Source organism: Vipera berus (assembly GCF_964194415.1).
Source record: "Vipera berus genome assembly, chromosome: Z".
Taxonomy (NCBI): Eukaryota; Metazoa; Chordata; class Lepidosauria; order Squamata; family Viperidae; genus Vipera; species Vipera berus.
The window spans coordinates 61,409,982-61,433,721 of NC_138205.1; the positions used below are offsets into that span (position 1 = coordinate 61,409,982).

General features: G+C 39.9%; 1 protein-coding gene across 7 annotated transcripts in view; it reads right to left on the bottom strand.

Moving 5' to 3' along the window:
- Nucleotides 1–23,740, bottom strand: part of IKZF1 (IKAROS family zinc finger 1) — a 122,690-nt gene that overhangs the window by 20,877 nt on the left and 78,073 nt on the right. For 3 of the 7 annotated variants that reach the window (XM_081346491.1, XM_081346490.1, XM_081346496.1), the window contains exon 4: nt 11,248–11,502. The exons of the other annotated variants lie outside the window; for them this stretch is intronic. In XM_081346491.1, coding sequence (XP_081202617.1) covers nt 11,248–11,502 — 255 coding nt within the window. The remainder of the gene's footprint in view (nt 1–11,247; nt 11,503–23,740) is intronic. 7 annotated transcript variants of the gene reach the window in all.

Below are 23,740 nucleotides of genomic sequence, written 5' to 3' on the forward strand. Positions count from 1 at the left end.
AGCTATTTATATGTCACAGCAAGCAAAAATTGTTATTAATGGTGATTTAACTAATTCATGTGAAATTCAAAAGGGTATGAGACAAGGATGTCCCTTGTCTCCTCTATTATTTATCTTGGTGCTGGAAGTTTTGAACAGCGATATTACGCTAGATGAGACAGTAACTAGTATAAGTATCAAGAAAAACTTTATAAGTTGAGGGCATTTGCCAATAATTTGGTTATATTCCTGAAAGACACAAAAATATGAGAATATTTGATGAGGAAATTAAATAAGTTTGGGGCTTTAACGGATTTTAAAATAAACAAACAGAAAACAACAGTGTTGATTAAGAATATGTCATCTCAGGGTTGTGATATATTGATTAAAAAGTCTGATTTAAAGTTGAGAAAAAAGTGAAATATTTGGGGGTTATGTTGACAAAAACAAATACAAAATTGTTTCAAAATAATTATGCTCCTCTTTGGAATGATAATAAAAAGGATTTACAAATTACCTTTACGCTACTGGGCAGAATTTCTGTAATTAAGATGAATGTTTTACCAAAGATGCCCTTTCTGTTTCAGACAATACTAATATTTGCAATGGATACTGTATTTAAACAATGGCAGAGGGATAGTTTCAAGTTTATATGTCAAGGAAAGAAACCAAGAACTAAATATAAACTACTGCAAGATGCTAAGGAAAGAGGGGGTTTGGGTTTACCAGGTTTGAAATTGTATTTTGATGCATGTTGTTTGATCTGGCTAAAAGAGTGGGTGAACCTCCAGAACAAGAGGCTACTTGATCTGGAAGGTCATGGATTAAGGTTTGGGTGGCACGGTTATTTATGATATGATGAAGTTAAAGTAAATGTTGATTTCAACAATCATTTTATTAGAAGTGTCATATTAAGAGTTTGGAATAAATATAAAACAAGATTTTTATGAAGTTGCCTCTTTGGGTATCCCCCCAAGAAGCTTTTCTAAGAAATGAAATGGCAATGAAGCTGGACTGGTAAACATATGGTAAAATAATCTTTTAATTATCGTGAGCCTACCCTCAATTCTAAGGAAGAGCTAGAATCAGAAGTCAGGTCTGCCATTGGTTTACATACTTACAAATGAAAGAGAGTTTTAAACTAAATAAAAAGAGTTATGGGTTTGACTTTGTTTAAAATGAATTGGAAATTTTACTATATGGTAGTCATGACCATATTGTTGCTAAGGTTTACAAAATGTTATTGAAATTGAATTTGGAAAGTGAACATGTAAAACACTGTATGATTCAGTGGACAAGGAACTTTGGGCATAATGTGATGCTTGAACAATGGGAGAATATGTGGACAAAAGGCTTAAAATTCACACTAAACTATAACTTAAAAGAAAACATTGATAATATGATGTATTGCTGGTATTTAACACCAAATACATTATCTAGAATGTGTAAAGGTATCTCAATGAATATTGGAAATGAAAATGTAAAGAAGGGACTTTTATCATTTATGGTGGACATGTGATAAAGCAAAGAAATATTGGAGTAGGATTCATATTTTAGTGCAGAAAGTGTCAGGACCCACCTCAATCCACATCTTAGGAAATAAGAACTCTTGGATGCAAGTTTAGTCCAAAAGGAAAATGTTTACTAGGATGGAATTGATTGTGGCAATACAAGACGGAATCTAACAAAGTTACATTTCAATCCTATATAAAGCATTCCCATTTCAGCCCCTCCCCTCATCCATTTGGTCAGATGTCAGGCCCTTCCATGGGAAAGGGAACTCTCCTTGGTTTTATGGTTATTGCTTCCTTTTTTGTTCAAATGTTCCCTGTTGTTTGAAGATGCCTAAAGTCTATCCTCCCCCCCCCTTCGGAGAGATGGCAGAATCCCCAGAATAAGCACATTGTTCTACCTATACATTTATGAAATGTGATATAAATGGATTCTGACATTCGGCTCTCCTTTCAGAAAAAAGATGAGTCCATCTGTGGGGAAAGAAAACATATAAATGTTAGCCTGGTTTGTTCGGATATTCTGTATGAAACCTCTTAAGCAACTTCGGTGCTTTGACATGGAGTTTGTTAACCCACTCATTTTCTGAGGAGGGGAGGTGTTTCCATGCCACTAAATATTGTATCGTTCCATGGTGTTTTCTGGAATCTAAGATTTCTTTCACTTCAAAATGTTGTTCTCCTTCCACCATGATGGGGGGTGGTGGTGGTGGGATTTTTGCTCGTAGTGGTGATTGTTGTTCTCTCTTTAATAGACTGCAGTGGAAGGTTGGGTGTATTCGTCTAAGATTTTTGGGTAGTTCTAATTCAACTGTTACTGGGTTTATGATTCTTTTAATTGGAAAGGGTCCAATATATTTTGGTCCTAGTTTTTTACAGGGTTGGAGTGATTTCTGGTATTTTGTGGATAAATATACCATCTCTCCTACCCTAAATGGTGTGGGATCGGTTCTTTTTTTGTCTGCCTGTGTCTTGTATGCTTTTCTGGCATCTTCCAACGCTTTCCTAACGATTGGCCATGTATTTTGTAATTGAGCAATCCATTCCTTCAGATCAGGGATAACCGGTTCTTTTGGGGTTAGTTCTAGTATTGTGTTGAAACTCTGGCCTGTAGCTACTTGAAAAGGAGTGTAACCTGTGCTTGAGTGGACTGCATTATTATATGCTACTTCTGCAAAAGGCAGTAGGTCCGCCCAGTCGGACTGCTGAAAATTAATAAAGCATCTCAGATATTGTTCAAGTATATTATTAAGTCTTTCAGAAGCTCCGTCTGTCTGGGGATGGTGACTAGATGACAGTCCTTGGGTGGTTCCTAAGAGGGATAAAAATTCTTTCCAAAATGCTGACGTAAATTGCACCCCTCTGTCAGATATGATGCGTTGTGGTACCCCGTGCAATCTGTAAATATGCTGTACAAAAAGTTTTGCTAATGCTTTTGCGGTCGGGATTTTTTGGCAAGGTATGAAATGTACTTGCTTAGAGAACAGATCTGTGACAGTCCAGACTACGGTGTTTCCATTACTTTCTGGCAGTTCTACGATAAAATCCATGGCTATTTCTTTCCATGAGGCTGAGGGGTTTGCCACCGGTTGTAACAGACCTGGCGGTTTCCCTTGCGGTCTTTTGGCCATCGTGCAAATTTGACAGCTACCCACATAGCTTTCTATGTCCTTTTTCATAGATGGCCACCAAAATTGCCTTTTAGTTAAGTGTAAGGTTTTTACAAAGCCAAAGTGTCCTGCTGATTTTGTATCATGGCACAGTTGCATGAAATTGATTCTCTGTGTGGCCGGTATATATAGCTTCTCCCCCACCCATGGCAGTCCATCTTTAATTGTGCACACATGTCTATTTTTCTGGAACCATTCATCACTTTCCAAAGACTTCCTGAATTCTATTCCAGTTTGGCTATCTACCTTCGGCTTCATTTTTTCTTGTGCCCTGGTGGTGACTGGTGCTGCCAGTTGTTCTGGTACAAGTGGTTTAAAGTCAGTAACTCTTGTGCTGTTATATTGGGGCATGCGGGATAATGCATCTGCCAGGAAGTTCTTCCCCCCTGGTAAGTGTTTGAGAGTGAAATTGAATCGGTGAAAATGTTGGGACCAGCGGGCTTGCTTAGGAGTGAGCTTCCTGGGCGTTTTTAGTGCTTCCAAATTTTTGTGGTCTGTCCAGACCTGGAAAGGTATTTTATTTCCTTCTAAAAATTGGCGCCATGTTAGTAATGCGCACCTCAACGAGAATGCCTCTTTTTCCCATATTGGCCAGCGTTGTTCTGTTTCTGTGAGTTTTCTGGATGTGTATGCGCATGGTTGCAACGTCCCCCCATCATTTTCTTGTAATAGTACGGCTCCTACCGCTACATCACTCGCATCTGCCTGTATTACAAAAGGTTTGTCGGGATCTGGGTGTTTTAGGATAGGTTCAGCAGAAAAAAGTCTCTTTAGCCTCTCAAATGCTGCTTGACATTCCATTGACCATTTCAGAGGCTGGCTGGGTTTCACGGGTGACCCCCCCCTTCATTTTCAACAAATTTGTGAGGGGCATGGCTATTTGGCCAAATGCGGGGATGAATTGGCGGTAGAAATTTGCAAACCCCAGGAAACTTTGTAATTGCTTCCGTGTGCGGGGGGGGGGGGTGCCCACTCTAGTACTGCCGTGACCTTCTCAGGGTCCATTTCGATGCCCTCTGGAGATATGCGATACCCCAGGTAGTCGATTTTTTCCTGATGGAATTCACACTTCTATAATTTAGCATATAAATGGGCAGCTCGCAACTTCTTCAGGACTGCTCTGACTAGTTTGATATGTTCCTCTTTGGTTTCTGTGAAGATAAGGATGTCATCGAGGTAAACCAGGACCCCCTTATATAGGTGCTCTCTCAGCACGTCATTAATTAATTGCATAAAGACTGCAGGGGCCCCTTGCAGTCCTCATGGCAATACTTTGAATTGATAGCACCCCATTGGGCAGTTGAATGCAGTCTTCCATTCATCTCCTTCCTTGATCCTAATACGGTAGTATGCTTCCCTCAGGTCTAGTTTGGTAAAAATCTTTCCTTTCGATAGGTGGGATAGCATATCCTTCATTAGGGGAAGGGGGTACAGATTACATTCACTAATTGTGTTCAAATTTCTATAGTCCACAACCAAGCGAAAAGACCCATCCTTCTTCTCCCTGAACAGAACCAGGGTGGCCACTTTGGGTTTGGCAGGCTCAATAAATCCTCTTTCTAAGTTTTTCTTTATGAATCTTTCCATTTCTGCCATTTCCCTTGGGCTCATGGCATACATCCTGGGTTTTGGAAGTTTTGCCCCAGGTTTGAATTCTATGGTGCAGTCTGTGGGGCGGTGGGGGGGAAGCTCATCTGCTCTTTCCTCACTGAAAACCTCAGCCAGGTCCCTGTATTCTTCCGGTATCTCTGGTAACCCCTTCTCTTTCCCCACCGCTGCTGTCTCCTCCCTCTGGGTTGGGGGGGTGCTTTTGGAGTCTAAGTTCTTCTGCCCCCCCTTTGGGAAATTGAGTTCTGCTCTCCTCCAGTTTATCCCGGGGTTCCATTTCTTCAGCCATTCCAGTCCTAGAATCATTGGGCATTCCATGCCTGGGGCCACTATAAACGTTATGTCCTCTTCATGGGGCCCCAGTGATAGGTGAATTGGTAAAGTGGCTAGGGTGGCTGGTCCTCCCCCTGCTATTGTCCCATCTAATTGACTAAAAGAGATTGGTTGTTTTAGCTTCCTCACTGGGATGCTCAATCTCTCCACCAGCGTTGGGCTGATAAGGCAGCGGATGCACCCAGAGTCTATCAGAGCTTTTATTTTGGCCGCTTCAGGCATAGGGGAAGCTAATATAGTCACTGTCTTAAGTATGGGTGGAAGGGGTCCACTTACCAATGGTTCTCCCTCTGAGCTGTCTTCCGAGTTGTCCACCGTCCCTGCGGTCCAATTCCTGGCAGGAATTGTGGACTCTACAGCCCCTGTCCCCTTCATGGAAGATTCTTTTGTGTTGCCTTGGGGCTTCCCCGGCTTCTTGGAGGATGATGCCTCTGGTTTTCATGGGGGGGCTTTTGAACGACATTCTGCAGCACGGTGGCCCTCTCTCCCGCAGTTGAAGCAACCTGTTGATTTTTTGGCTGTGGCTGGTGGTTTTTCCCCCTCGCGTGTTTGCTCGGGTGGCAGGCGGCCCCATGGTTTTCCTCTGTGGTGTCTCTTCAGTAGGTCTATTTCCACTTCCTCTGCCAGGATGTACCAGTCGTCGAGATGGGGTGGGTCTCCTCGAGGCAGGCAAGCATCATACAGGTCATAGTTTAGACCGTCCTTGAAGTGGCTGAGGAGGATGTCTTCTGGCCAGTTCAGCTTGCTGGCAATGGCTCAGAATTCTTGGGTATAATCAGCCACTGCTTGCCTTCCCTGCCTCACCGTTTTGATTCTCTCCCGGGCCTTACGGTCAGCCAAAGGATCCTCGAACCGCCGCCTCAAAGATGACATGAATCGGTTGAAGTCGTTGAGTTCTGGGGCGTTGGAGTCATGCAAGTTCACCACCCAGTCTGCAGCCGTCCTGTCTAGGGCAGATTGCACAATTCGGATGCGTGCTTTGTCATTGGGAATGTCCTGTCCGCACTCTTCCATGTAGCTGAGGACTTGGGTTAGGAAAAATCCCAGTCATGATGGCTCCCCCTTGAATTTGACTTCCAGGGGCGGGAGTCTTTGGCTGGAGCATTGTCTGTGCCGTGGCCGGTACCGCTCCTCATCCTGGTCCCCGTCTGTGGTTCTGGGGTGGGTGGGTACTGCTGAGGCAGCAATTCCTGTTCCATTGGACAGCCCCGGGGTTTCAGGTGTTGGATCCCCTCCGTTACCTTTCCAGTTACGTCCCCAGGCACTGCCTCGGTTGCGATTTTCAGCTCTCTCCTCCCTCAGTGAGCTCAGGGTTGCTTTCATCAGATCAATGGCCTTTTCCAGGATCCGCTCCTCCTCACTGGCATGCAGGGAACTCTCCATCTCTTGCCTCCATTCCGTTTGGTGGTTACTCTGCCTCAGGGTCGCTTCTCCCGAAGCCTTTTCCCACTCACTTTTCCTTCCAATGCCCATCGACCATCGGGGTTTTCGGTCGTACTGCTCCACCGCTTCTTCCCCGGGGGAATATGCTGCTTCAGCTTCCCATTGTCTCTGGGATTCCATTTGGGGGGAAGACTCCCCCTCCATGGGGCTTCCCTCCTCTCTTGCTTCATCGCCAGACATTGTATTTGTTGCAAAGTCCCCCGGTAAGGTTTTCCCTTCCAGGTTGACTCTTAAAGCAGATTCCGTCTATTGTCAGGACCCACCTCAATCCACATCTTAGGAAATAAGAACTCTTGGATGCAAGTTTAATCCAAAAGGAAAATGTTTACTAGGATGGAATCGATTGTGGCAATACAAGACGGAATCTAACAAAGTTACATTTCAATCCTATATAAAGCATTCCCATTTCAGCCCCTCCCCTCATCCATTTGGTCAGATGTCAGGCCCTTCCATGGGAAAGGGAACTCTCCTTGGTTTTATGGTTATTGCTTCCTTTTTTGTTCAAATGTTCCCTGTTGTTTGAAGATGCCTAAAGTCTATCCTCTCCCCCCCCCCTTCGGAGAGATGGCAGAATCCCCAGAATAAGCACATTGTTCTACCTATACATTTATGAAATGTGATATAAATGGATTCTGACAGAAAGTTCTTAAAGTGAATACAAAGATTAAACTAGAAACTTTTCTTCTGGGTTTAATGGAAAGAGACTTGGGGAAAAAATTAGAACTTTGATCTTATTTATTTATTTTTATTTTTTATTTTTTTTATTTTAATTCCATTTATATCCCGCCCTTCTCCGAAGACTTAGCAGATCTTATACATGTTGATGGCAGCGTATTGTATGCACAAAAATAGAAGGACATTTGATTCCCACTATGGATGAATGGCTACAGAAGCAGATGGAGTTGGCGGAGATGGCTAGATTGACCATTTTGATTAAAGAAAAGTATATAAGCACTTTTGTTTCTTCATGGAGACTGCTTCTGGACTTTGTGCTTGGGGTGAAAAAAATGATACCTTGCTTTTGGGTTTTATTGATTAGATTGATTTATTGATATAGAAATGGATAGTTCATACTACTAAATGTAAAAAGTTGAGGTTCAATATTAATGCCTTATTTTACTGCAACAGAGGGAGTCAGAAGTTAATGCCTTTTTTTCTTCCCCACCCCTTTCCCATGCCTCTTTTTTCCTTTCCCTTATGTCTGTTCCTTTTTAATTTGCTTTTGTATTTTCTTATTTTATAAGTGAATAAATTAAAAAATGTGCAAAAAAAAAAGAATGAGGAATTTAGTTACAAAGATTGTTTCCTGATGTGGAGAAAACTTTTGTCTTCTGTTTAAATACTATATTATAGATTTAATTATTTAATTCCTTATTTATTTATTTAAAAGGAAATCACCTTCCAGGTTAACTCACCTTTTGATGATTTTTGTGGGGAAATTAATAACATTTTCTTGCAATAATATGGAAATATCTTGCCACTGCCTTTTCTGAAATATTTTTCAACTTAGATGTCATCTACTGATAATTTGCTACTAAAGTTGAAAATAACAGTGAAATCAAGGGAACAATGATGAAAAATGTGTAATTTAAAATCAATATATTCATAAATACTACTATCATGACTTTGACAGAGCCAGAGTATTAAATCAAATACGGTAGTAGTCATTTTATGGTTATAATACTCCCTAGGACTGCTATAATAAAGAAAGATACAAATAATATGATCCCGCTCCAACTGTATCTGTTTTAATCTTTCCAAATGTATGCAACAATTTTTTTTAATCCCATTTATATCCCGCCCTTCTCCGAAGACTCAGGGCAGCTTACAATCTAAAGCACAAATCAATGTGCTTAGCAATAGCCTTCATTCTATGTATATGCCTGCTTATTAGGGCTTTTGGGGGCCCCCAAGCAGCATTATTACAAAGTCAGCTTATTGCCCCCAACAATCTGGCTCCTCATTTTACCTACCTTGGAAGGATGGAAGGCTAAGTCAACCTTGAGCCTGGTGGGACTCGAACCTGCACTAATTGCAGGCAGCTGGTGTTACTTAAGGAGGCATTAGCCCACTGCTCCACCAAGGCCTAAACAAGCTTGTGTGAGGTATGTTAATTAAAAGCAGGCTACTTCCCATTTACAGTCTAGAAAAAGGCTTATGTGCTATGATTTCAATCAACTGCAGAAAGTGTCAGTATTCTAATCTGTTTTGTTCTGAAAAGAGAAAAAAAATCAGATAATCTCAGTTACACTTAGGACTTTTTAAAAAAATAGAAGATATTAAATATTGTTTTGAATAACCACCTCTGGCAGATATATCTGGGGATTGGAATTATACCTTTTAACTCCTATCATATCTAACTCTTATAACTATTCATTATATTTGCTACTTATTACTAAGCTTATGCCAGTTAAGTTTAGTGGTTATGCAACAAGACTAGAAACAGGGAGGCTCTGAGTTTCAGTGTCACCTTGGACACAAAGCCAACTGTAGGACCTTGGGCAGGTCACTTTCTTAGCCTTGGGAAGAAGGAAAAGGTAAATCTCTTCTGAAAAGCCTTCCTAAGGAAATTGAAGGGATTAGTCTAGATAATTGTCAGGAATCAATACTGATTCAAAGGCACCAAAAACCTCATACTGTTATCTGATACATGCTGAAATGTCACCATGACATTGTCACATCTAAGTTTCACATGTTACTGAAAAAGTAACATTGGAGAAAATTATTTTTGCTTTCTTAGGACTAGATCTGTACAAAACCTTCATATGAGGGAATGGCTATCTGCTACATTGTGGCTACCCCAGATATCTCCCCATGCCTGAGCATGCACCACTACTTAGCTTCACCAGCATATTGAAGCATGGTAACAGGAATCAACAACATCAAACCTCTTTGCCAGGATCCTCTGCCTACAAGGTTAAAATTTCTCCTCTAATTTAGTGGCCTTTTCAAACATGACCTGAATGAAGACAAAACAGCAGTTCCCACTTGTTTTTGCATTTCCTCTTGATACAAATTAGGTCACAAAGGAGAAAATAAGCAGATAAGTAATTATTTCAGAGACTAAAATCTAGAGCCAAAAATTGAAACCTGGAGACAAGAATCATATTTATCTAATTTGGGGATCATAAAACAGTGTTGTATAGAAATATGAAACATGAGTCAGAGGATTGCTGGTGAAATAAAAAAAATCAGATCACCAGCAAAGTAGAATTAAGATGAAATGATGGAAAGATAACAAAAAAATCAGAATTAATTGTATCTCTCTAACTTGCAAATGATGCAACAATTTTCAAGGCTGCATCTTAAATACATAAAGCACACATGGAGAATCTAACATTCAGGAATAGCTGACAGGAACAACTTTCTATGCATTCCTATGGTGGAATAGTCAGGCCAACAATCCTATAAAAGAATTCATTTTAGAATTTTTCCCAGATTTCTCTGCAACACACATGGCTCTGTGTAGCAGAAGTTCAATATTTCCTCATAAAAAACTGATGTGTTGCAATTCCTTGAGGGCAAGAAATTATCTAAAAGTACCCTTTTAGATAAATATATGTAGAAGGAAAGAATGCAGTACCATTGTTAAAACTATTTGACTTGTAATTGTATATTTAAAAAATCCTATAGGACTGCTATCTCAAGTTATGTCCCCACTTGCAATTTATAGGATGGTATGTTTTAGAATCGTACCATTGTTGTGCACAAATAACCAATTTATTATTATTATGGATGATCACATTATTATTGCAACTGCAGTGACAGCTTAGTGGTGTTCTAAAGATGCTGTAAATCACTCAGGGGAAATAACCTTGAGTTGCTTAAAAACAAGATTAGTTTAGTTGAAATCTAGTGAATACTATATATTCTTACATTTAAGATATTTGCCTGGTTTCTGCCTTTTAAATTCCAAGCTCCATAAAGGTCTCTATCAACATTAATGTTTGTATATGTCCATAACCAAACACTACTAGTATAAACAACTGTAACTTATGGTATTGGAAGCAACTGTAATCATTGGTTCTTTGCTACAGAAAATACAATGAGGTTCACATAATCCTTACAATTCATTATATGAATTATGTGGGGATAATTTGCCTGCTGACAGTGATACATTGAGGCAAATGCCATGGGGAAACTATTTGTCTAAGATTTGCCACTCACTCCTTGAATCCATCTCTTTCCAGATAAGCAGAATCTATCTGGAAGATTAAAATTACTACCTGAATCTCAGAGTGATTAACTTTAGAAGACATTATTCCCACTATATTTAAAACTTTATAAAAATCTGTTTGGATATTTGATTCTGGTAATTATTATTCTGTTTCTAAAATATGGTTATTGAGTGAATGGAAACGAAGATAATTTCTCAATTTGGTAACTGCTATTATTTTGATCTAAAGTCTGGCCTGGTTTGAAGACAAGACATAGCCTTATTATTATATTGTTTGATTTACAAAAGGAATGAATTAGAAATTTAACCTAAAATTCTCCTTGGCCTCTTCATGGCTTTTGACACTATCAGCTATGGTATGGTATTGGTATTCTTGGTGTGGAATAATATAGTATGGTCTGGGTGCGTTAAGTAATGTCTGGTAACTTTCTGAGTTTCAGGATAGGAGTGGGCAGCACAGTACTGGATTAATTTGAATACAAATCTCTAATAGCTAAAGAAAAAAAAAAGCTCTGCTAGACCTTACCAGTGTGGCTTCTCTTGTGAACCATAAGAACATTGGGACCGATGCAAATTATCCCACAGACATCACACTTTAGCTTTCCGTTAGGGAGTCGAATGCCTCCAACTCCTGACATGGCTTTGCTGCCACTGTGTGAGCCATTCATTTTGTCTCCAGAGGCATCAAGCATTCGTAAATCCTCCGCACATTCTTCCCCATTCATTTCACAGGCATGCCCATTCTCTTCATCACTCTGTGTCTCTATTTTAATATTACTGGCTGAAAGAAATAATAGAGGATGCTACTCAGTGGTTTTTTTAAAATAATAATAATAATAAACCAATCAAAATCATTATGGGAAAGAAACAGCATAAAGGAAAGCATTTATCAATAATACACTTAACAATATAATTAAGTGACAAATTACAGCTGGAATGGAATGGACTTATTTAAAATACATATACAATATTAAAATATTTACATGTGTAACTCTAAGTTTCATCTCATGCCCATATGTCATATCAATATAATGTGCAAACCAGTGAAATTATCAATGTTTCTGGCAGCCACAATAGCTCTTTAATATGTTGGCACATTTGACTGGAGAATATGGCTAAATTTTGTTTTATTGATGTAACATTTGTTGCCATCAATTACATTTATTATTTATACATGGTTGTTTATTACATTATTATTTTGTTTTGTACCAAATTTTATTTGATAGTATTTGTTTTCTTTCACCTGGTAATGTTTCACCTTTATGTTTTTCTGTATTGCTTTCTGCTCATTTATTATAATAAAAGACTGACTGATATGTGACTGGATAAACAAGACCAACCTATCAAGCCCTTTCCTAGCTCATTTGCCATAGATCTGGACTACCAAAGCCTTTTTAAATCTTAAAGCAACCAAGCAGAGACTCCATGTATGACTAAGGAGGCAATGGAATATACTTTGTGGGGTGGGCTCAAGTGCACATATCTAGTGTGGGATTCAAGTATGTGAACAACTGGTGTGGATGCTGCTTCCGGAAGTCCATTCTGGGCCCAGACAACAAAAAATTAGCTACTGGTTCTGCTGAAGTGGTGCAAACTGGCTGAATCCCACCACTGCGCATATCTGAAGAAAGGTATGACTTGCACATAGTCATGGTTCCACTTGAGTCCTAGGTGCCCTAAGCAGTCACTAGAGCAGGTGCCAAAACTATTTTTAATAATGGTCATCATTTTCAGAGATTGCCAACTGTAGAATGATATAGCTATTCTTGCTCAAAATCTGACAAGAATTCTGGTCGGACCCATGAAATCTTGTGAGATTCTGCCATTTTCAGTTCCATAAACTCTGTGTTCACTGTAGCAATGGCACATACTACAGTGGTGCCCTGACTTATGTGGAACTCCAAATAAAAGAAAAAGTTAGAAGTCAGGGATCTAGGGAATGAAAGCAAAAAGAAAAAAAACTATTTTTCTATATATGACCCAGCAGTTGGAAATTGATGTTGGGCTTGGGTAGTGCAGTTTAAAAAAAATGTTTGGGCTATTAAGGCTACAGGGGGGAATGTGAGATCATCAGAAAATAGAGCTCATTTTTTCCTTCTTTTACTTTGAACATCTTGCCTTACAATGGCTGTATTTATTATTTTATAATTATTTAATTTCATATTTCTTAATTGCCCAACTCCCTTAAAATGTTTATTAGTTTGCTAAAATTGTGCCACTAAAAATGAATTATGACAGTGTGATATGGAAGTAGTCTGGGGGCAGAAAGCTGGCACATGTAATCCACACTGCAGATTGCTCATTCTAATTCTATTCTCTTAATTGTAAGAAAATTAAGTGGAAATATAAGCAGAAATCCTTTCCTATTTGAAAAACAGAATAATTCTGAAGAAAGCAAAGTATACATCAAGAAGAAATAAAGTTAAAAATTGTATTTCTGACATGCCATCTTTTTGTATAGAAAAAGACTTCTTTTCATTTATTTATCTACAAAGGTATCACCTATTCAAAGATTTTAGAAATCTTTTATATTGGAGAGAATACAAATATGTCATTTCTAGTAATATCTACGTATGCTGTTCATAAACCTAGGATTTTATTCCTTTAATAATACAAGTAATCCTCACCCACCAACTGCAATTGCATCCAGCAATTTCACTGTTAAATGACACAATCATTAAGTGAAATATTACATGATCATGTCAGATTTACAACATCAGTTTCACTGTTGTTAAGCAACAAAATCAAAACACTATAGTTATTAAACATGAATCCCAGAATTGCAACTTGCAGCAACCTGCCAGCTTTTCTGCTGATTTTTGCTTTTTAGAAGCTAGATGTGAAGGTCACAAATGGGGATTATAGATTGTGGGACCCTGCAACCATTGTAAATGTGCACCAATTACAAAGCACCTAAATTATAGTCACATGATTACAGGGACAAAGCAATAACAGTTGCATAATCTATAAAAATGTTAATTAAAATTTGTTTTCAGCTCTTCAGACCATATAGACAAAGGGGAGGTAGATGGATTATAAATGGATAGTAAAAAATGGGATAATATGTCTTCATTGTTTTGGCTGATTTCTTATGTATTAAAAGTAAATTTTCTACCATAAAATTATATAGGGTATGGTCATAGATAATATTTGAGAAGCAAAAATAATTTCCCTGTGATCATACTATGACACTGCTACAAGTAGATTTTGTCAACTTCTTCATGTTTGGTAGACCCTAAAACGGGGATCTCCAACCCTCAGTCCATGGAGTAGTACCGGGCTGGAGCATGCCAGCAACTGGTATGCACAAAGGAGCAAATCCATGCATTCTCAGGTCCATGGAAAAACCTTTCTCTGTGGAACTGGTCCCTGTTGCCCAAAAGGTTGGGGACCTCTGCCCTAAAATACTCCATCTTCCCATTCTGTTTTTTTTATCACAGCAAAACTAGATAATTGAAAATATATATCCGATTGGAGCCAGAATTAATCCATTGAATCAATGGGATAAATAAATCATGATTAATTGATTACCCTATTGATTTAGTGTGTATACTCAAAGTATGACTAACTATGGATCAAAGTCTGCTTTTATCTTCTTTCAGTTTTAAAAACAAAACATATCTTCATTCTCTCTGGGTGTAAATCTCCCTGAGCACAGTGAAACTTCTTTGTATATAGACATGCTCTGCAATGGTCCAAAAATAATATAGGCTCCTTTGAAGGAGCCTAACTGTAGAAAAGTGTTTTTAATGATCAATTGCTATGAGTTACAAAAGCCTGGTTAACTGGTACTAAGATATTAATTCTTAATCATACTCATTTCAAAAATGCAGACACAATATCCTAGCTACTATCCCACATACTGTCAAAGTGATATCAATTGTTATTACTGATAATTGACAATGACTACATTATTTTTTATGAGTGAGATCAAACAGAAGGGATGTGAGGAACATTTTAACTTCCGTTAACCTTCTGCCAAATCAGACCACTTGTATAGCACTTCTGATTAACTGGCAATGATGTTACACTGAGATTTCCCCCCCTCCAAATCTTGGTAAATAATGCTTTAACAATATAAAGTTTAGCTAACACTTGAATCTGGGTATTACATGTGTAAGACATAAGCGGTACCATTGAAACTATGTCCAGGCCTGTAATACTTCAGTGTCGAGCAGAATGGTCTGATCTTATAACCACTTCTCCTACTTAGTCACTGCTAGTTTTGACTTAATAACTGTATCATGTGCCTAGTCCTCCATTATCTGACCTCATTTGCAGTTTCTGGGCCCTAGTCAACCAACCAGTGCCTTATTTCTCAATTTTTTGTTCTCATCATTATGAAATCTGAAATCAAGGCATAAGTATTATTTTATCAATCAAACAAAAGAATCTTAATCAATTAGCCATGCACTTCTGTATGTAGAAAAGTAAATATATACTATTCAAAGTCCTTCTTTTATTTACATGGTTACAGGGCCCTATATGTAGATGTTACTAAGCATTTAATTCTCTCTTGATATAAATGGTATTTTTTTCATATGCCTCTATCAAATAGATAAATTAGGCTTTTCTCTACGCTAACTGATCTATGTGCAGTGCTTTTTTTGTAAAACAAAAAGGTGCTGGAACTCACACGTCATACAACCTGCCTTGCCTACCTTACAAGGTTCCATCCAAAAAAGGTGCCGGAACTCCGTTCTGAGTGTTCTATGAGAAAAAAGCCCTGTCTATGTGTAACACTAACATTATTTGTAAGCTTGAAAAAAATACAAGGAGATAAAAATTAAATGACAAAGGCAAGAACAAAAAAACAAAGACATCAAGAAATACATGAGTTACTGAAGTTACATGTACAGATGAAAAATATAAGCAATATCTGGCCATCACACCCACAGAATACTTACTAGAAAAAGATTTGGGGATGATGGTGTGGAAATCCTTAAAGCCTTCAGCCCCATATGCAGCTGCAATAAAGAAGGTAAAGAGGATGCTAGATTGTAAGGTGGTCAAGCAGCACAAGATGAAGAATCATAACATACATTGCTTCTATGAAAGAGACTGGCATCACTATTTATAGAGATACTGTAAATAGAGGACAGAATAATAGGGACGCAAACTCTTGATATTTAATGAAGTGTTTTCATATTTGGAAGAATGTAAGAGGAATTTTTCAGTACAGTTTAAGTGCTTAGAGCGATTCCACTCTAAAATAAACAAAAATCAAGCTATTTAATTAGCATATGTGAGGTTTTCTTCTACACTGTAAGATAACCATTTTTTTGTTAAAAAAGGGGATTTTTGGCCTTTGGTACTGTGTGCTCACTTGGAAGATAAGACCATTTAAACATTTATAAGCATCATACAGTAGGTAGAATTGGAAAGTGAAGTACAAATAAAACTTAAAATGCAAAAATAATATTTACAAGATGTAGTATGGCGGATCTGGGAAAGAGCTTTTTGCTTTGGGTAAGGAAGCTAAAACTTAGAATCATGAAATGGGAGGGGGCAATTTAGACAACGATTTTTCATATAGCAGTTCAAATCAAATCATCCAGATAGTTACGTGGCCTTTATTTAAATAGGAGGAGCCCAACATGTAGGAAATTCTATTGTCTTATTATTATATTTTTTCCCCAAATCAAAATCTGTTTCCTATAATGCAGGCATGCCAAACTGCAGACCCATGGGCTGGATGCATCATGCCAAAACTGCACCCACCCTATTGCCAGCAATAGGGAAAAAATCATGATATGTTGCACAACATCATGTAACGTCGCGAGTTTGACATGCCTAAAAAGGCAAAGGTAAAGGTTCCCCTGCACATGCGTGCTAGTTGTTTCCAACTCTAGGGGCCGGTGCTCATCTCCGTTTCAAAGCCGAAGAGCCAGCGTTTGTCCAAGCATGTGTCCGTGGTCATGTGGCCGGCATAACTAGACGCCAAAGGCACATGGAACGCTGTTACCTTCCCACCGTAGTGGTCCCTATTTTTCTACTTGCATTTTTACGTGCTTTCGAACTGCTAGGTTGGCAGAAGCTGGGACAAGTAACAGGTGCTCACTCTGTTACGCGGCACTTGGGATTTGACCCGCCAAACTGCCGACCTTCTGATCAACAAGCTCAGCGCCTTACCCACTGAGCCACCGAGTCCCTTTTTTGACATGCCTGCTATAATGTAAATCCATTATTCTGAGATATGTTGATTATATTGATAGATAATAGGCTTCTGTGCAATATTCTTTTGGGTACTTAAGGGTGCAATTCCCCATTCAGGTTTTTTTTTAAAAAAACCTAAATATTTTGCATTGCTTCTGTACATCCTTATAGAACTTAGTGTCATATTTCCTAACCCATCCTTATCCCCCTTCTCTGAATTTGTTCAAGGTGTCTAAATCTTTCCTAAAAATGCTCAGATGCTGTTTGTCTATTTTGCAGTCACATCCAACTACTGATATATAGTCAGTTTATAATCAGCTATTATTTCCAAAACTTGTCCACATACATTGTTATTCCTCTTTCAATATATCTACATTCGATTCTGTTTGATAAATGAAGAACTTTGCATTTATTTGTTGAATATTTATTTTGTAATTTTCAGGTAACTTTCTCAAAGTCATGAATTGTATTCATTTATTTATCTCCTAGGTATTTAAAAAAAATATCTCACAATTTTGTACCATTTAACATAATACAAGGTAGAAGGGATTTTGGAAATTTTCTAGTCCAATCCTCTGCTCTTATATCATTCCAGATAAATGGTTGTCCAATCTGTTCTTGAAAACATCCAGTGATGGGATGCTCACAATTTCTGGTGGGAAGCCATTAATTCTCACTGTCAGGAAATTTCTTCTTAGTACTAGGTTGTATCTCTCTTTAGTGACCTTCCACTAGTTACTTCTTATCCTGCCCTCAGGTATTTTGGAGAATAGATAGATTCTCTGTGAGAGCCCCTCAGTACTGGAAGACTGCTTTCATGTCACCCCAGTCCTTCTCATGCAGCCAAGCAATAACTATATGGCATTTCACATGATACTTACCACTACTTTGATGATGACCCATGGGTTTTTCAAGCCAGTTTTATATCAACATGCCATGTCACTTAAGCAATGCCATATTAGTTTGCTAAGCAGAAAGTTAAACTTTGTCAAGTTTTTGTTGCTGAAATCAAGATATATTTTCCCTTATTACATCCCCAGAATTCACTAACGAAGTTATCTAATAAAAAGAGTAGAGGGGTTTAGTCTGAAAAGAATTATTTCTTATATTCACTTCTGGTAATGGCCATATCATTTGCCACATGTTGAAAACTGATTATGTTTTAGTTTACAGTTTCTCTGGTTTTAATATTAAGGTGCCTGATCTGATCAGAATAGATCTGGAAGCGACTTTGGAGGTCTTCTAGTTCAGCCCCCTGCTCAAGCAGGAGACCATATCATTTCAGACAAGTGGCTGTCCAGTCTCTTCTTAAAAACCTTGAATGATTTAGCACCCACAACGTCTGAGGGCAAGCTGTTCCACTGGTTAATTGTCCTCACTGTTAGGAAGTGTCAGAATCCCCTTCAATGTTTTTTTCAGGGCTCTGCCATTCTAGTGGGAGGCTTGCTCTGTTGAGAGGGAGGACTTATGGATGTATTTCCTCTACTTTGTTCTTTCTGAATTTTGATGTATCTCTCTGGGTGTGAAAAGAGGAAAGGAATGTGCCAGGGGGCATCTGCCTTATCTCCATTGTGAGCTCTGGTGAAGAGCCTAGGCACTGTCCCTTATCAGCTCCGGTTCCCATAACAACTTTGCATCTGTGGATTGGCTGGACATAAACTGGACAGTTGAGCTCTGGGATGGGGTTTGTGTGAACGAGAGGTTTAATGTAGCAATTTGCATGGGAAATCTTTAGAACTTGCTTTGCTCTCCTGCTATCACTAACTCTCAATAAAAGTTCCTACTTGAAACAATGCCAGTTTCAAGAGTTCTGCTTTCTTGGGAGAATTAGCTGAGGCAGGTTCTTACATTAAGCAAGATCTGCAAAGTGGTCAACCCGGAGAGGCATCCGCCCTACTGTGGGGACTACGCACACTATGTAGCTCCAGGGCAGTGAACAGACGACTCTGAGTGTGGGGAAGAGCTTGCCAAAAAGACTCACCCCAAGTCTTCCTTTGGATGGATGGAAGAGAGGGGTGCCATGGAGAAATCCGCCAGGCTGAGGTGGTTGTTTGGTATGGGGAAAAGGGAAGACTGGGGCAGAAGTAATCTTCACCCAAGGCAGCTGAAAGCCAAGCTAGAGGTGTGAGATGGAATTGTTTGGTGACAATGAAGAAGCTGAGGGAGAACTGGATCCAACTGACCAGATCCTGAAGGGGGCAATGTATTTCATGGTAGAGGTGTTCCAGGACCTAAAGGATGCCACAGAGGGAGAAGTAAGGAACAACTCGAAGAGACTGGGAGAAGCAAAAGTGATGCCATAGTCACTGAGGCAGCAGGTGGAGTGGTGAGCTCCACTGGCATGGCAGTGACCATCCCAGCTGCCCTCAGTCAGCCATGGCCCTTGGAGCCAACTTTCCTCAAGTCACAAGAGGAAGAATCCTGCAACCTGAGCTCGAGCCAAAGCTGGTCCCCCTGGGAGTGAAATTTGATGGGGAAAACCTTGCCCACATCCTCACCTACATGTAGGTGTATGGAAGAACCATCCCTAGTGAGGAAGCTAGGGTCAGGGTCATCACCCTGGCTCTGGAAGGAGATGCCGCCTGGTGATGGTGACCCTGCACAGCTCAAATGCCCCAGAGCTACAGAATTTCAATCGCTTTATGTCAGCCCTGAGATAGTGATTTGAAGATCACTTAGCTAACAGGAAGACATGAGATTGCATAAAAATGATCAGTCAAGGGTGACACCCCATAGCCGAGTACACAGAGGAGTTCCAGAACCTGGCATGTTGCCTCAATTGACCAGAGGACATCCTAGTGAGCTGCTTCCAGGATGGGCTTAATGATGACCTATACAATGACCTATACAACCATGGGGCCCCAGTTCACCTACACAACTGGTGCATCATGGCCGAAAAGGCAGATATCAAACAGAACCACAACCCATACAGATTGGGGAAGACTTGGAAGAGGTCTCTCCTGGAAAAGAAATGAGAGGGAAGGTGTTTTCAAAACTAGACTTGTAGGAGACTTACTTACAGGATTATAGAAGGGGATGAATGGAAGACTGTGTTTAACTGTCCCCTTGGCTGTTTCCAGTTTAAAGTATTCTCCTTTGAATTACAAGGAGCTCGTGCTGTGTTCATGATAAATAAGGTGCTTCACGAGCACTTATACAAGGGAGTTTTGGTGTACCTGGGTAATATCTTGATTTACATGGAAACTAAAGTGGAATATGTAAAATTGATCAGAGAGGTCTTGAAAAAACTCTGAGTGGCTAAGCTGTATGCTAAGTTGTCAAAGTGTGAATTTCACCAAGAGAAGATTATTTGGTTTATTGCAATTTGCATGAAAGGGTGGAGATGGATTCAGAAAAGGTATGGGCTGTGCTAGAATGGGAGGTTCCATACACCAGAAAACAACTGCAAAGCTTCCTGGGCTTTGCTAATTCCTACAGGCAATTCATCTCCTCCTTCTCATAGATCACCCTCTCCATCACAAACTTACTGAGAATGAAGGGACGGGACAAGCTGAAGTCCAGCCACCTGTTAAAGTGGACCATGGAATGCCAAGCTGAATTCAAGAAATTAAAGAGACTTTTTTTTTCCTGTGGAGCCAGTTCTGAAGCACCCAGAGCCAGAGTGCCATTTATTATTCAAGCTGAGGCAAGCGATGTGGTGGTGGGGGCAGTCTTACTTCAGGAAAACAAACAAGGAAAGCTAAAACCCCGTGCTTACACAAGAAAGCTAACTGAGACAGAACAAAACTGGGCAGTGTGGGAGAATGAGGATTACTTGGTGAGGTGGCCTCTTCTCACCTGGAGGCATTTTTTAGAGGGAAGCAAAATTACTTTCCAGGTCTGGAAGACCATAAAAACCTGGAAGTGCTGAAAACCCCAAGAAAACTGTCCCCCAAATGGTCCCCAATGGGCACAGTACTTCCAATGGTTCAATTTTATTTTATGCTACCTGCTGATGGGAAAAGCTTCCTTGTTAGCTTGTTAGCGGCAAAGTTGTATCCGACCCATTGAGACCCTATGGACAACATTCCTCCAGGCCTTCCTGTCTTCTACCATCTTCTGGAGTCCAGTTAAGCTCACGCCTACTGCATCAGTGACTCCATCCAGCCACCTCATTCCATGTCGTCCCCTTCTTCTCTTGCCCTCAATCTTTTCCAGCATTAGGCTCTTCTTCCTTCTCATTTGGTGGCCAAAGTATTTGAGTTTTAGCTTCAGGATCTGGCCTTCTAAAGAGCAGTCAGGGTTGATCTCCTCCAGGACTGACCGGTTTGATCGCCTTGCAGTCCAAGGGACTCACAGGAGTCTTCTCCAGCACCATAGTTCAAAGGCTTCAATTCTTTGGCGCTCAGCCTTTCTTATGGTCCAGATTTCACTGCCATACATTGCAACTGGGAAGACCATAGCCTTGACTATACGCACTTTTGTTGACAGGATGATGTCTCTGCTTTTTAGTGTGCTGTCTAGATTTGCCATGGCTTTCCTCCCGAGGAGCAAACATCTTTTAATTTCTTGGCTACAGTCCCCATCTGCAGTGATCTTGGAGCCCAGGAAAATAAAATCTGTCACTACCTCCATTTCTTCTCCATCTATTTGCCAGGAATTGAGAGGGCCAGATGCCATGATCTTGGTTTTCTTAATGTTTAGTTTCAACCCAAGTTTTGCACTCTCCTTCTTCACTCGCAACAAGAGGCTCTTTAGTTCCTCTTCACCTTCTGCCATTAGAGTGGTATCATCTGCATATCTTAGGTTGTTGTTTCTTCCGGCAATCTTAATTCCAACTTTTGATTCATCTAGCCCTGCCTTTCTCATGATGTGCTCTGCATATAAGTTAAATAGGCAAGGCGACAGTATACAGCCTTGCCGGACTCCTTTCCCAATTTTGAACCAATCAGTGGTTCCGTGTCCAGTTCTCACTCTTGCTTCTTGGCCCGCATATAGGTTTCTCAAGAGACAAATAAGATGGTCTGGTATGCCCATCTCTTTAAGGACTTGCCACAGTTTGTTATGATCCACACAATCAAAGGCTTTAGCATAGTCAATGAAGCAGAAGTAGATGTTTTTCTGGAACTCTCTAGCTTTCTCCATAATCCAGCGTATGTTAGCAATTTGATCTCTAGTTCCTCTGCCTCTTCGAAATCCTTCCTGTACTTCTGGTAATTCTCAATCCACATACTGCTGGAGTCTAGCTTGTAGAATTTTAAGCATAACTTTACTAGCATGAGAAATGAGTGCAATGGTGCGATAGTTTGAACATTCTTTGGCACTGCCTTCCTTTGGAATTGGAATGTAAACTGATCTTTTCCAATCCTGTGGCCACTGTTGAGTTTTCCAAATTTGCTGGCAAATTGAGTGTAGCACTTTTACTGCATCGTCTTTCAAGATTTTGAATAGCTCAGCTGGAATACTGTCACCTCCACTAGCTTTGTTGTTGCTCAGCTTTTCTAAGGCCCACTTCACTTCACATTCTAGGATGTCTGGCTCGAGGTCAGTGACCACCTCATTGTGATTGTCAGGGACGTTAAGCTCATTCTTGTATAGCTCCTCTGTGTAATTTTGCCACCTCTTCTTAATCTCTTCTGCCTCTGTTAGGTTCCTGCCATTTTGGTCCTTTATCATGCCCATTTTTGCATGAAACGTTCCTTTCATCTCTCCAATTTTCTTGAAAAGATCTCTGGTCCTCCCTATTCTATTGTTTTCTTCTATTTCTTTGCATTGTTCATTTAAGAAGGCATTCTTATCTCTTCTAGCTATTCTTTGGAATTCTGCATTTAATTGGGCATATCTTTCTTTTTCTCCCTTGCCTTTCGCTTCCCTCCTTTCCTCAGCTATTTGCAAAGCTTCCTCAGACAGCCATTTTGCTTTCTTGCATTTCTTTTTCTTTGGGATGGTTTTGGTTGCTACCTGTTGTACAATGTTGCGAACCTCTGTCCATAGTTCTTCAGGCACTCTGTCTATCAGATCTAATTCCTTAAATCTATTTCTTTACTGTATATTCAATAGGGATATGATTTAATTCATACCTTAGTGGCCTAGTGCTTTTCCCTACTTTCTTCAGTTTAAGCCTAAACCTTGCAATGAGAAGCTCATGGTCTGAGCCACAGTCAGCTCCTGGTCTTGTTTTTACTGACTGTATAGAGCTTCTCCATCTTTGGCTGCAGAGCACATAGTCAATCTGATTTCTGTGTTGACCGTCTGGTGATGTCTACTCTTTTATTGACTATGAAGGCTACTCCATTTCTTCTGAGGGATTCTTGCCTGCAGTAGTATACCTGATGGTCATCTGAATTAAATTCACCCATTTCTGTCCATGTTAGTTCGCTGATACCTAATATGTCGATGTTCAGTCTTGTCATCTCTTGTTTGACCACGTCCAGCTTTCCTTGATTCATGGATCTTACATTCCAGGTTCCTATGGAGAGAAAATCTTTACAGCATTGGACTTTCCTTTCACCACCAGATGCATCCACAGCTGAGCATCTTTTCAGCTTTGGCCCAGTCGCTTCATTCTTACTGGCGCTACTAGTACTAGCTCTCTGCTCTTCTCCAGTAGCATATTGGATGCCTTCTGATTTGAGGGGCTCATCTTCCAGCGTCATATCGTTTTGCCTTTTGGTACTGTCCATAGGGTTTTCATGGCAAAGATACTGGGGTGGTTTGCCATTTCCTTCTCCAGTGGATCATGTTTTTTCAGAACTCTGCTATGACCTTTCTGTCTTGGGTGGCCCTGCATGGCATAGCTCATAGCTTCATTGAATTACGCAAGCCCCTTCACCATGACAAGGCAGTAATCCATGAAGGGGGAAAACCTCCTAGCAGATGCCTTATCTAGGTTACCAAAATATAACAGTGTTAAGACAGAAATA